Here is a 14291-nt window from a genome sequence, read left to right as displayed (position 1 = left end):
GGAAGGAAGGAAGGAAGGAAGTCTCGGGAGAATTCCCAGAGGGAAAGTAAATAGATCTCAGCATTCAAAGGGGGGAGAAAGGAAGGAAGGAGGGAAAGAAAGAAGGAAGGAAGGAAGGAAGGAAGGATGGAAGGAAGGGAGGGAGGGAGGGAGGAAGGAAGGAAGGAAGGAAGGAAGGAAGGAAGGAAGGAAGGAAGGAAGGAAGGAAGTCTCTCGAGCATTCCCAGAGGGAAAGTAAATAGATCTCAGCATTCAAAGGAGGAAGAAAGGAAGGAAGGAGGGAAAGAAGGAAGGAAGGAAGGAAAGAAGGAAGGAAGGAAGGAAGGAAGGAAGGAAGGAAGGAAGGAAGGAAGTAAGTCTCGGGAGAATTCTCAGAGGGAAGGTAAATAGATCTCAGCATTCAAAGGGGGAGAAAGGAAGGAAGGAGGGAAAGAAGGAAGGAAGGAAGGAAGGAAGGAAGGAAGGAAGGAAGGAAGGAAGGAAGGAAGGAAGGAAGAAAAAGAAAGATTTTTGAGGCTCCCTGACAGCTTCCTACAGGGCAACTTAGTAAAGAAAGCTGGTAGGAGCCTTGGTGGAGCAGTGGGCTAATGCCTCCTTAAGTAACACCAGCTGCCTGCAATTGGTGCAGGTTCGAGTCCCACCAGGCTCAAGGTTGACTCAGCCTTCCATCCTTCCCAGGTAGGTAAAATGAGGACCCAGATTGTTGGGGGCAGTTAAGCTGACTTTGTAATAATGCCGCTTGGGGTGTGTGTGTGAAAGCCCTAACAAGCAGGCATATACATAGAATGAAGGCTACTGCTAAGCTTGTAAGCCGCCTGAGTCTTCGGAGAAGGGCGGGATATAAATGGAATTTTTAAAAAAAATTAAAAAAAAAAATTAAAAAAAAACTTCCAACCCCACAGCCTCTACGGTCATTCTGTTTCTCACTTGAGGTAAGGACATATTTCTGAAAGATGACCCAGTAGATCACGGGTTGTCTAGTTGATAAACAAAAGTAGAAGATTGGGAAAGATGGGAAATTGCATAAAGGAGGGTAAAGTCTAGGGCATTTCCTCTAGGCAGATGTTGGCCATGAGGTGAGGAGATTCAAGTTCTAATCTCAGCCACAGAAGTTCCATGGGTGGCTTTCAGCCAGTCCTCCTCTCTCAGCTTCTGCCACAGGGTTGTTTTGTAGGGCGGAAATTGAACTGGGGGGTGGTGCTGGTTGTACCTCTTTCTAGGCCAAAGGAAAGACGACGTGTTCCACTAACAAATAAAAATTTGTCCTGCTATAATTGTCCTCATAAAAACCAGCTACCAACCATAGAAACAGGAAGCCTGAGGAATGGTGAAGCAACCTTAGCAGTCCCCTTTCAATGGAATTTTTTGTGCACATCCCAAAGGTGCATTTCCGAAGGGTCAACTGAAATTTCTTGGGTTGTTTTTTTCCCCCCGTGACAATGTTTCACTTTTCATCCAGAGAACAGAGCTGGAAGGAACCTTGGAGGTCTTCTAGTCCAGAGCAGGAGAACCTGTACCATCTCAGACAAGTGACTGTCTAGTCCACGGGGAGGCAACCTTGGCTCTTTTATGACTCATGGACCTCAACTCCCAGAATTCCTGAGCCAGCATGGCTCAGCTTGGAAACTCTCCCTTCCCCCTCAGCATGGCTGGCTCAGGAATTCTGGGAGTTGAAGTCCACGAGTGAAAAAGAGCCAAGGTTGCCTACCCCTGGTCTAGTCTCTTCTTAAAAACCTCCAGTGATGGAGCACCCATGATTTCTGGAGACAAGCTGTTCCACTGGTTAATTGTCCTCATTGTCAGGAAGTTTCTCCTTAAGTGCAGGTTGCTTCTCTTCTTGACCAGTTTCCAACCGTTGTTTCTTGTCCTGCCCTTCGGTGCTTTGGAGAATAATTAGACCCCTTCTTCTTTGTGGCAGCCCCTCAAATACTGGAATACTGCTACCATGTTGCCCCTCTTTCTTCTTTTCTTTGGGCTAGCCAAACCCAAGTTCTGCAGCCATTCTTCATAGCCAAGAACCTTCTTCTTCACAGAACTGTGAAGCAAAATGTTTTCAAGGAAAAGAAACCAAGAAATTCCAGTTGACTTTGGAAAAAGCACCTTTGGGACAACCATGACCGGGATGGTTGAAAATCTCCATGGCTTGCCAAAGGAGTGGTTCTAAAATGGTTTATTAAACTATAATATATCAGTAAGAAATTTCAGTTACTGGTAACCCACCACAAAGCAAGATATCCACCGAAAAACAAAAAACAAAGACAGTAGAACATCCATATTACAAAAAAAAACAAACCTCTTTACTATCCTTGTATTCCCTCAGTCACCAAGAGATGAATGGGAGAACAAAAAGATAGGAGCTGAGATGGAAAAAACAAACAAACCTTAATATGAAACAAGCTATACAGATGGGACGCGGTGGCTCAGTGGGTTAGGATGCTGAGCTTTGTCAATCAGAAGGTCAGCAGTTTGTTGGGTCGAATCCCGAGTGCTGCATAAGAGAGTGAGCGCCTGTTACTCCTCCCAGCTTCTGCCAACCTAGCAGTTCGAAAGCAGATAAAAATTCAAGTAGAAAAATAGGGACCACTACAGTGGGAAGGTAACAGCGTTCCGTGCGCCTTTGGTGTCTAGTCATGCCAGCCACATGACCACGGAGACGTCCTCGGACAAGCGCTGGCTCTTCGGCTTTGAAACGGAGATGAGCACCGGCCCCTAGAGTCAGAAACGACTAGCACGCATGTGCGGGGGAACCTTTACCTTTTTATACAGATCTGTAGGCACTGATTCTCCAAAAGATCTAGGGAACTTTGGGATTTTGAAAGAATGTTTTTCACCCAAGTGCTCAGAAAACAGGAATAATTAATCCTTAGTGAACAAAAACTAAAGTGGCCTAAGTTATAAAATGTCTCTTGTCAATTCAGTTCAAATCCTTTTCATGATCAACAGATTATCCTGACATTTGTATAGCTTTAAAACTCAAAACTTCAAGTTTTGTCCCCCCCCCACTGCTGTTACTTTAGCCTGTTTCCATCCTTTCTGAAGTGGCGCGTTGCATATGCTCAAAAGTTAATGTTATGTTCCTAAGAATTTTAAAAAGAAGGATCTTACCTCACCCCCAAAATATAGAAAGCTTTTGGCCAATAGAAGACCGATGTTCTTATTAGAAAGAGAAAGCTGAGGTAGCAAGGACTGTTATGAGTCTCAAAGAGGCATTTTAAAAAGTTGTAGGCCACAGCCAAAGAGAATATTGGTAGCTAAGGGCTGAACTGTGGGGTCCTTAGGGCTTTCTGAGTTTAGTGGTCTCCTGGCAGATGTTTCATGACCCAACTAGGTATCATGATCTGTGCTAGAAAGGAGTCTAGTAGAATCAGTCCCTTTTAGCACCAAAGATGTTATCTAGTTGGGTAATGAAATGCAAGAAAACAACCAGGCTCAGAGAGCATCAAGGACCCCAAAGTTATAAGAATTTGGCCAGAGGTATTTGGAATGGGGAGAGAGGGATGCTTCCCCAAAATCACGTTAATGGCTATAAAAAGAGGGTAGGTGTTGAGAATTCAATCCCATTGTTATTTGGATCTTTTTTAACCACTGCAGCCATCATTGAACCAGTGGAATAGCTGGCCTTCAGAAATGGTGCACACTACATCATTGGAGGTTTTTAAGAAGGGACTAGATAGCCACTTGTCTGAAATGGTGTAGGTTCTCCCACTTGAGTGGGGGGCTGGACTATAAGACCTCCAAAGTCCCATTCTATTCTATTCTATTCTATTCTATTCTATTCTATTCTATTCTATTCTATTCTATTCTATTCTATTCTATTCTATTCTATTCTATTCTATTCTGTTTCTACTCTACTCTACTCAACCCTATCCTACCCTGTTCTCTTCTGTCCTGTCCTGTCCTGTCCTGTCCTATCCTATCCTATCCTACCCTATCCTATCCTATCCTATCCTATCCTTTAAGGTATTTGGAGATTGCCTAGCACAGTTGTCCCCAAATGTTTTGACACCAGGGACCAGACTTGGCGGGGGGAGGGATGGTTTCACACGTTACCCAGATCCTCTGCATGCACAGATGAAGCTTTGGTCATTTGCCCGGGCTGGTTCCGCGGACCACTTCGAGTCCATGGACCAGAGTTTGGGAATCCATGACCTAGCATGTAGGTCATTTCTTTTAATGGGTTTATCCTAATCATTAGGTTCTGTCAGTATGTTTTTTGTTTCTCTAAGGGGCATAAATGCATAAACAGCAATGCCCAATTTACGTGTTTTGATTGGAAAGGATAGCACCCTCAGTCAGAAATAGAAAGAGGTGATCTGGGGATAAAGTGAAATTAGATTCTATGTGTATTTAGGAAAGAATAAATATGCCCCTTTCAAAGTAAACATACCCCTTGATCTGCACTTTTGTTCTCTGAGAGATTTCAAATGCATTTTCCAAGCCAGAACCATACCTTTATGTGTCTTTCTCTCTCACACACAGAGAAGCATACAAAAATGTTATAATATTAAGGAAGTATCTTATCTTACAGGATAAAAACAGTTTAGAGAAAAATGTGGACAATATCTGTAAATGAACGTATAAGGATATGCATTAGTGAAAATGCGTTCTTTCTAAAAACAGCTGCAAATAGATATAGGAGATCTTACTCAAGGAATAAAGAACAAGAAACATCAAAACTGACAGATTCCAACTACTAAAAATCGCCCTATGTAATTCTGCTGAGCGATATTCCATGGAACAAATATTATTTCCCAAACTGGCAAATCCACTTTACCATCTCAGCTTCCTTTATTCTGTCTCAATCTCTCTACCTGTCCGAGCGCCACCTAATCTGAGTTGTTGAGCATTTATACAATGCCCTTTTTCAAGGTATCTCAGCTGAAGTGCTGGTGTTTAGTGTAATCTTCAAGAGATCTTTCTGCAAAGTTATGAAGTATCAGGGTTCTATGTTTTTACTGCAAAGCATTGCAAAATCTTCCAGGGACATTGATTGGCAGGCACACACCCTGTATTCTCCAATATTTCCTCATATTTTGCCTCCCCTTTTTCACTGGAAAATTTCCAGTTTTTCTAAACCTTCAGGCAGAACAACCAGGCTGTTCTTAAATAAACAGCCATAATTACTTTGGGGAGGAGGAATAAAAAGCAAGGGGTACCCCATTGAGCAATCAATTTGCACAGCCCTTCACGTTGCCCAATCCATGACTGATATAAAATAACTCTTGCCACTGGGAGGAAAATCATTCTGGGAGCCTCATCTAGAAGAGCAGAAACCACAGCGTAAGTGCAGAGGTACAGCTTGCTTGCCACATAGGATAACTCGTTAAGAAATGCATAGTTACTCAGAGGCATCTGGCTGGAGGTTCATCCTGAGCTCTAATGAAGGGGCTAGAAAGTATGCTTAGTGAATGCTTATAGTTTGTGGGAAAATAGTGATTTGTGCGGACATGTATCACATATCCTTAGATTGGGCTGGGATTGTATCTTTTGCTATGCATTTTCTGCGCGAACTGGAATGTGAATGTCAAATTCCAAGGGTCTAAAAACCACACTAACACTGTCTCTATGAATTGTATAGGTTTAAAGATGCGTCTGATTCTGCTGTCCAGTCTTCTTCTTTTGGGCATCCTTCTGGCCAACGGAGAATTGTCAGATTCTGACGGACAAAGTAATAATTTTAACCCTATGTTTGAGAATGGGGAAGGAGCTTAGCACATGTGCAGAAGTGGGAGCTTGTGGGTGCTATTCCTGTTATCTGAATTGCAGCCCAGGATGCAGAGAAGAGCAACAAAGATGTTTAGGGGGCTGGAGGCTACAAGGTGTGAAGAACGGTTGTGGGAATTGGGCATGTCTAGTCTAGTGAAAAGAAGGACTAGGGGAGAGATGATAGCAGCCTTCCAATATCTCAGGGGCTGCGCCAAAGAAAAGGGAGTCAGGCTATCCTCCAAAGCACCTGATGGCAGAACAAGAAGCGATGGATGGAAACTAACCAACGAGAGAAGCAACCTAGAACTAAGGAGAAATTTCCTGACAGTTAGAACAATAAACCAGAGGAACATCTTGCCTCCAGAAGTTGTGGGTGCTCCATCACTGGAGAGTTTTAAGAAGAGATTGGGGAGTCATTTGTCTGAAATGGTATAGTGTCTCCTACTTGAGCAGCGACCTCCAAGGTCCCTTCCAATTCTGTTATCTGAATGCAAAAAGGCTCCTGGAGAGCAGAGTTAATAAAAGAGTTCCTCTGAAATATTTTACTGATTAAATCCAAACCAACAACAAGCCAATCAGAATCAGAATAGAGCTGGAAGGGACCTTGGGGATCTAGTGCAGCCCCTTGCTCAAGCAGGAAACCCTATTATCGTTTCAGACAAGTGGCTGTCCAGTCTCTTCTTAAAAGCCTCCAGTGATGGAGCACCTACAACTTCTGGAGGCAAGTTGTTCCACTGGTGAATTGTCCTCGCCGCAAGGAAGTTTCTCCTTAATTCCAAGTTGCTTCTCTCCTTGATTAATTTCCATTCACTTTTTCTTGTTTTTCCTTCTGGTGCTTTGGAAAATAATTTGACACCCTCCTCCTTGTGGCAGCCTCTCAAATACCTGAATACTTCTATTATGCCCCCGCCCGGATCCTGCAATCATACCTGGAGAAATCAGCACATCATGGATGAACCAAGACCTGTAATGCAAGGATGTCTAATGCAAGGAAGCCCCCCCCAAGCCATTTCATTCATGCATTCTTCTGAGGACTGATATATTAAGTCGAGATGCCTAACATTCACCTGAAAGATAAACAAGCAAGTCCAAGAAAGTGTAGTTGCTGATTTTTTGAATGCCAACTAGTTTGGTTAGCTTCCCTTCCCTTCTGTGACTTCAGTAATGTGCTGTTTCCCTTTCTAGTGGTGAGTTCCATGATTGAAGCTATAATGATACTTCAAAAAAAGGTTACCAACTTGCAATATGCCTTCCTGTCAGTCCACAAAGGTAAGAAACCTTGGGGGAATAAAACCTGGCTTTTCCTCCAAGTGATGCGTTGTGTGTCTAATCACACTTGGCCAAATCCAGTTGTTGTTGTTAGTTGTGAAGTCTTTTCCAACCCACTGCAACCCCATGGACAACCTTCCTCCAGGCCTTCCTGTCCTCCGCCATCTTCTGGAGTCGCTTTAAGCTCACGCCTCCTGCTTCAGGGACTCCATCCAGCCACCTCCTTCTCTGTCGTCCCCTTCTTCTCTTGCCCTCAACCTTTCCCAGCATGAGGCTCTTCTCCAGTGAGTCCTTCCTTCTCACTAGGTGGCCAAAGTGTTTGAGTTCCATTCAATTTGAATGCTGCCTTCCTGTCTCTTACCAGAGCATCTATAGAGGCAGGGGTCAAAATAGGGAGTGGGACCATGCAATCTTTTCCAGGCCTCTCACACATGCTACATTTTTACCCTCCCTTGTGGATTTGTTGTGGATTGCTGGGTTGCTGTCTAACTGAATGAAAACAGCAGAAACAACCTACGCATCTTTTCTTACCCCAGTTTCCAGTTTTGTACCTCTGTCTGCAGCTTCCAAAGTCCAGAAGCGGTTTCCCTGTAGAAACAACAGTGCTTATATTCTTTTCTTTAATCAAAACAGTCAATTTAGCCATCTCTGCCAACTCCATCAACCACTGTAGCCATTTGTCCATGGTGGGAATCGAAATGTCCTTTCATTTTTGTGCATACAATTGTTTGGCTGCCGTCAACGTATACAAGATCAAAGTTCCATTATTATTTTTTTGCCAACTCTTTTTCCATTAAGGCCAGAAGAAAAGATTCTGGTTTCATTTTTATCTTTAAGGTTGTTCTGTATTAAAATATGAATCCTTCTGCAATATTTCTTTTCTTTATCTCATGTCCACCATAAGTGGCAAAAGTTGGGCTGCAAAAATTCTGACGATCATGGGAGACAGCAAAGGGCTACAATTTTCCATATCTTTTGGTTGCCATCTGAATTTCTTGGTAGTCTTATTACTATTTTGGGGGGGTGGGTTATTTTTCCAATTATTACTGAGTTTCTGTCCAATGAGCCTGCATTACTTTGGTGAGATTCCCCCAATTCCTAGGAAAAAGCATTGGAGAACCCTAATGGAAGTTGGTTGTTCTTGAAGGAACCACATTTTTTCCCCCAGAATATGGGAAATGAAGTAATATTCATTATTTGGAACAAATGCTGTTCATTACATTTTTTCCCATTTCTCCAAAAAAAGATATGACTCTTTCAAAAGCCACCTTCAGGTGACCGGGTTCATTCCTGAAATCAGACGCAGGTTTTTTTCACACTCTACAAAAGTCTGAAAAAAGTCAAGATCCTTTCGGGAATAGCAAGAGAAATTCTGTATTTGCACCCAGGTCCAAAACACCCTCTTCGTGATGTGTCCGATCATTTAAGAACATTGCTAATAGTTCCTCTTTCAAAGTTTCCATCATTTTTCCTGTTCAGTGGGATGCCGAAACGTATGGCTGATGGCTGATGGCTGATGATGGATGATGGATGATGGAAGATGATGATGGATGATGGAAGATGATGGAAGATGATGATGATGGATGATGATGATGGATGATGATGAAGATGAAGATGAGGATGAGGATGGATGATAGATGATGGATGATATCCATTCAGCCATGTCTGACTCTTTCATGCTTTCTTTCCAGATGTATTCAGCATTCCACATGGATGATGGATGATGGATGATGAAGATGATGATGATGATGAAGATGGATGATGGAAGATGATGAAGATGATGGATGATGATGATGATGATGGATGATGGAAGATGATGATGATGATGATGATGATGATGGATGATGATGGATGATGAATGATGGAAGATGATGATAATGATGATGATGATGGATGATAGATGATGGATGATATCCATTCAGCCATGTCTGACTCTTTCATGCTTTCTTTCCAGATGTATTCTGAAGTTTGACAAGTTCTGTTGTGCACTTTCTTTCTCTTTTAGGACACGTTACCTGAGAAAGTATGTCTTTGAAAGAGCTTGCTTAAGCAAACCACGTTTCTGTTGAAGAAATGCCAGCTAGCTTCCCCGTCAGTTTTTTTTGTCCACCGTTTACTTTAAATGGATGTCCTGGGAAGAAGGATATTTTCAGCAGCAATAGAATAATAGAATAGAACAGAGCTGAAAGGGACCTTGGAGGTCTTCCAGTCCAGCCCCCTGCTCAAGCAGGAGAACCTATACCAGGGGTAGGCAACCTATACCGTCTCAGACAGGTGAATGTCTAGTCTCTTCTTAAAAATCTCCAGTGAAGTTTTTCTGAATACATCTAGGGGGGGGGGGGGGAACTAGAATAAAGACATATTTCAGATCAGAAATGGGCCAGCTTGGTTGGAAGTCCAGAACGGTTCAGTGCTTTTCTCCCAAATAAAAAAAGGACCAGATTTTTCTTTACATTTTTTTTTAAAAGCAGAAATGATTCATGCTGTTTGGCCCATTTGCAGATCCCTGATTTCTCTCTCTTTGCTGTTCTCTGTGGCGCTTCCTTTCAGAACTAAGTACCAAAATCACACTTGCTTTCTCTCCTTGTAATCTCTGCTTAAAGGGAGAGGGAAAACAAACAACAAACCAACAAAAAATAACATGAGTTGTGGAGCATTTTTTTTTTGCAGCCAGACATTTGCTTCTTCCTTGTGTTTCTAGCTCGATCCTTTGCGAGTGGCAGTGAACGACTGTACGTGACCAACAAGGAATTCATGAAGTTTGCAGCTGTCCGAGACACTTGTGTCCAAGCTGGTGGCCATATCCCTTCCCCTCAACTCCAAAATGAGAACAAGGCCTTCGCAAATGTTCTGGAGAAGCACGGCAAAGACGCCTACCTCGTCGTGGGTGACTCAGCAAACTTCACCAACTGGGCCGAGGGACAACCGAATAACGCAGATGGAGCCTGTGTGAAAGCAGATACACATGGAGCCTGGCACTCTGCATCCTGTGATGATGACCTCTTAGTCGTGTGCGAGTTTTCTTTCATCTTATGAGAAGGAAAGCGAGCATGCTGTGCTGAAGAGAGGCGCTACCTAAGACGTAGCAAGCTGAAAGCAGCCCAACCAGATCAGGAGCTGTCAAAATGTAGAGCACCTACACCCGATTCCGCTTGCCTTTAGAACATTCCAGAACGCTCAATAAAAGCATGAAGAAAAATATCACTTCTCTGCTTTGATTGCTTGTCCATCCATTTATTTAAAAATGAATAAATTGGAAACACAGGCATCCTTTAAGGTAGGCCTGGCTTAACCGCCGTTCTTGTTTAGCAACTGTTTGAAGTTAGGATAGCACTAAAAAAATAAAAATAGCTGCAGAAGGAGAGGGAGGGAGAGAAATGGAGATGAAGGAAATGGAAGGGAAGAAAGGAAAGGGATGGAAGGAGGGAGGAAATGAAGATGAAGGGAAGAGAAAGGGAAAGGGGAAAGGAAAGGGGAAAGGAGGGGGAAGGGGAAGGGGAAGGGGAAAGGAAAGGAAAGGAAAGGAAAGGAAAGGAAAGGAAAGGAAAGGAAAGGAAAGGAAAGGAAAGGAAAGGAAAGGAAAGGAAAGGAAAGGGAAGGGAAGGGAAGGGAAGGAAAGGAAAGGAAGGAAAGGAAAGGAAAGGAAAGGAAAGGAAAGGAAAGGAAAGGAAAGGAAAGGAAAGGAAAGGAAAGGAAAGGAAAGGAAAGGAAAGGAAAGGAAAAGTCACAGATGCACAAGGTCCTCGCCCTTATAAGCTATTGCAGTGACTCAATTCTCATTTGTTTCATAGCTGGCTCCCAATAAGGAGACTCCATGGAGAACCCAGCAGTGAAATTGAAAAAAATATATGAAAGTCTGGCTTGTACGTCTTGCTTATTGACCACCTGGGAAGTGTTGTTGTAATGGCCGCATGGTATTTTAATAGAGTTGCCAGTTGCACTTGTGGTCTCTAAGCACAGACTACCTGTTGATCGATCAAGTAATGAGTTTGAAAGGCAGCATTGATTTAGGCTTTGAAAATAGCCATGTAGCCTTCTGGAGCAAAACTAGGCTTCCTAGAGCTAATAATACATATTCAATCCACTTTGTAGTGGTCAAAGCAGGGGTCTCCAACTCCTTGTCCATGGACCAGTAACCGGGCCTCAGCGTGCCAGCAACCGGGCTGCACAAACAAGCAAAGCCCCATCCGTGGGATGCAGGCAGCACACAAAACCACGCACCCTTTGGCCCGTGGAAAAACCTTTCTCCACGGAACCGGTCCTTGGTGCCCCAAAGGTTGGGGACCTCTGGGTTAAAGGACACCAGGCTAGAGGCCAGGATTCCAGGAGATCCAATCCTTCCTGAGACATGAAGCCAAAAGGCTAATCTTGGCCAATGTTCTGTCCCAGCCTACATACGTCCTTGTTACTTCACAAAGACAACCTCTCTTTTAACAGTAGACTGGAAAATAAACCCTTTTTATTTGAGTTACAGACCTGATAATTTCCCCAGAAAAGCAAAAGCAACAGAACACTTTTTCAGTGGAGACCTTGTCCAAAAGCAAAATGGAGCACGAGTGAAACAGGAAATAACTCACAGGCAAAATAAACAGACCATGATCTCTTGACACTGAAGTTCTTTGCAAACAGTTGCCTCCAGCAGCCAGCCCTGCCCACACATTCCTTTTTGTTATGCAGCCCCCAAGGCATGGCTACTCACTGCTTTCTCCTGCTCCCCTGCAGTCGCCCCATTGCCTCCCTCTGTCCTTCTCGTGTGACCTGTTGTTTAAGAGCATCTCTGGGGTCCTCCAGCTGTGCTTCCTCCGAGTCTGACTCAGCTTCCCAGCACAGCTGGCTCTCAGTTTGTTCACGAGTGGAATGACCAGCCTCTTAGTCTGTAAGTCCTGCAGCTCATCAGAGCCTCCCTCCGACTCTGATGGCTCTCTGGGCCCCTCCTCCTCCTCTGATTCCCCAGACTCAACTACTGGGATCATAGGCTGGCACGGAATCACAACAGCCAATCGCTACCCCCAGCCCTAGGAAGAAGAAGGCAACAGTAAATCAGTTGCAAAATCTTCTCAAGAAAATTGCAGACAGACACCAGGAGAGAGTCGATCATTAGCACTGTACCATCTCAGAGAAGTTACTGTCTAGTCCAGGGGTAGGCAACCTTGACTCTTTTATGACTCATGGACCTCAACTCCCAGAATTCCTGAGCTAGCATGGCTCAGCTTGGAAACTCTCCCTTTCCCCTCAACATGGCTGGCTCAGGAATTCTGGGAGTTGAAGTCCACGAGTGAAAAAGAGCCAAGGTTGCCTACCCCTGGTCTAGTCGCTTCTTAAAAACCTCCAGTGATGGAGCACCCATGATTTCTGGAGACAAGCTGTTCCACTGGTTAATTGTCCTCAATGTTAGGAACTTTCTCCTTAAGTGAAGGTTGCTTCTCTCCTTGACCAGTTTCCAACCGTTGTTTCTTGTCCTGCCCTCCGGTGCTTTGGAGAATAATTAGACCCCTTCTTCTTTGTGGCACCCCCTCAAATACTGGAATATTGCTATCATATTGCACCTCTTTCTTCTTTTCTTTGGGCTAGCCAAACCCAGGTTCTGCAGCCATTCTTCATAGCCAAGAACCTTCTTCTTCATAGAACTGTGAAGCAAAATGTTTTCAAGGAAAAGAAACCAAGAAATTCCAGTTGACTTTGGGAAAAGCACCTTTGGGACAACCATGACCTGGAGGACTGAGAATCTCCATGACATGCCAAAGGAGTGGTTCTAAAATGGTTTATTAAACTATAATGTATCACTAAGAAATTTCAGTTACTGGTAACCCACCACAAAGCAAAATATCCACCAAAAAACAAAAACGAAGACAGTAGAACTTCCATATTATAAAAAAAACAACAACCCCAAAACCTCTTTGCTATCCTTGTATTCCCTCAATCACCGAGAGATGAATGGGAGAAGAGCCGAGATGGAAAAAAGAAAAACCTTAATATGAAACAAGCTATACAGATCTGTAGGCACTGATTCTCCAAAACATCTAGGGAATTTCGGGATTTTGAAAGAATGTTTTTCACCCAAGTGCTCAGAAAAGAGGAATAATTAATCCTTGGTGAATAGTCTTCTTCTTCAATTTAGTTTTTAACAAAAACTAAAACGGCCTAAGCTATAAAGCAGGGGTGTCAAACTCAATTTCATTGAGGGCCGCATCAGCATTGCGGTTGCCCTCAAGGGGCTGGGTGGGTATGGCCAGGGTGGGCGTGGCTGACTGGGTGGGCGTGGCTAGAGTGCGTATGGCCTACTGGGTGGGCATGGCTAGAGTGCGTATGGCCTACTGGGTGGGCGTGGCTAGAGTGCGTATGGCCTACTGCAGACATGTCAAACACAAGGCCCGGGGGCCGGATCCGTCCCGCGAAGTGGTTTCATGCGGCCCGCGAAGCCATCCTGGAAACAGTGAGGGAACGGCCCCCAGAGCTATCAGGCCAGGCCGGACTGCTGGAACAGGTAAGTTTTTAATTCGCGCCGGAAGGTGCGGAGGTCGGGGGCCATCCGGATTTCGGTTGGTAAGCTGCTCCAGAGGGCTGGCGCACCCACTGAGAATGCCCTCCCCCTGGGGGCCACCAGCCAACATTCCCTGAGCGGTGGCACCCTGAGGAGGCCCTCTCTGTGGGAGCGCACAGGACGGTGGGGTGCTGACATTGGCAGAAGGTGCTCCCGTAGGTAGTCCGGACCCATGCCATGTAGGGCTTTGTATGTCATTGTTAGCACCTTGAACTTCACACGGAAGGCAACTGGAAACGGTTGCAGGATTTGGGTTTGGCTAGTCTAGAGGAAAGAAGGGCTAGGGGTGACATGATAGCAATTTATTTGAGGGGCTGACACAAAGAGGAGAGGCTCAACATATGTTTCAAAGCGCCTGAAGGCAGGACAATAAGCAGTGGATGGAAACTAATCAAAGAGAGAAGCAACCTGGAATTAAGCAGAAATTTCCTAACTGTGAGGACAATTAACCAAAGGAACAGAATTTGCCTTCAGGAGTTGTGGGTGCTTCATCACTGGAGGTTTTTAAGACAAGACCGGACAGCCACTTGTCTGAAATGGTCTAAGGTCTTCTGCTTGGACTAGAAGATCTTCAACGTCTCTTCCAGCACTATTCTGATTGATTGACATACATTTTTATTTTTATTTTATTTTAATTCCATTTATATCCTTAGCTTGGAGTGCATGTGTGGAGATCAAAATGATAATGATTTCATTAGTTAAGCACTGATGTAATGTAGGAAAGTAACCAAACAAGTAAATCCTGCAAGCTACTCACACCTGCTCTCATTACAAA

At 44.1% G+C, this 14291-nt stretch overlaps 1 protein-coding gene across 4 annotated transcripts; it reads left to right on the top strand.

Annotated features, from left to right (window-relative positions):
• Positions 1 to 387: 387 nt before the first annotated feature.
• LOC310641316 (phospholipase A2 myotoxin inhibitor protein-like) lies at positions 388 to 10165 on the top strand. Of its 4 annotated transcripts, none has more exons than XM_083364286.1 (4): positions 388 to 678; positions 5579 to 5668; positions 6892 to 6975; positions 9677 to 10165. In XM_083364286.1, exons 2-4 carry the CDS (start codon positions 5587 to 5589, stop codon positions 10009 to 10011), a joined length of 501 nt encoding a protein of 166 aa, XP_083220412.1. In that variant the 5' UTR covers positions 388 to 678; positions 5579 to 5586; the 3' UTR covers positions 10012 to 10165. The 4 variants fall into 4 exon arrangements, with proteins under 4 accessions (XP_083220412.1, XP_083220410.1, XP_083220411.1 ...); XM_083364284.1 differs by lacking the exon at positions 388 to 678 and adding an exon at positions 5089 to 5280; XM_083364285.1 differs by lacking the exon at positions 388 to 678 and adding an exon at positions 5240 to 5292.
• The last annotated feature ends 4126 nt before the right edge of the window (positions 10166 to 14291 follow it).

Source organism: Vipera ursinii (assembly GCF_947247035.1).
Source record: "Vipera ursinii genome assembly, chromosome: 5".
Classification (NCBI taxonomy): domain Eukaryota; kingdom Metazoa; phylum Chordata; class Lepidosauria; order Squamata; family Viperidae; genus Vipera; species Vipera ursinii.
The sequence above is the reverse complement of the archived record's forward strand: the minus strand, read 5'-3'. Positions and strand labels throughout refer to the sequence as shown.

What these genes read in the sequence shown, in the direction of transcription:
- LOC310641316 (XM_083364283.1), top strand. Translation starts at nt 5,331, where the DNA reads ATGCATAGTTACTCAGAGGCATCTGGCTGGAGGTTCATCCTGAGCTCT. An exon ending in GTCAGATTCTGACGGACAAA is followed by an intron (nt 5,669 to 6,891) that starts GTAATAATTTTA and finishes TTCCCTTTCTAG; the next exon opens with TGGTGAGTTCCATGATTGAA. An exon ending in CTTCCTGTCAGTCCACAAAG is followed by an intron (nt 6,976 to 9,676) that starts GTAAGAAACCTT and finishes TTGTGTTTCTAG; the next exon opens with CTCGATCCTTTGCGAGTGGC.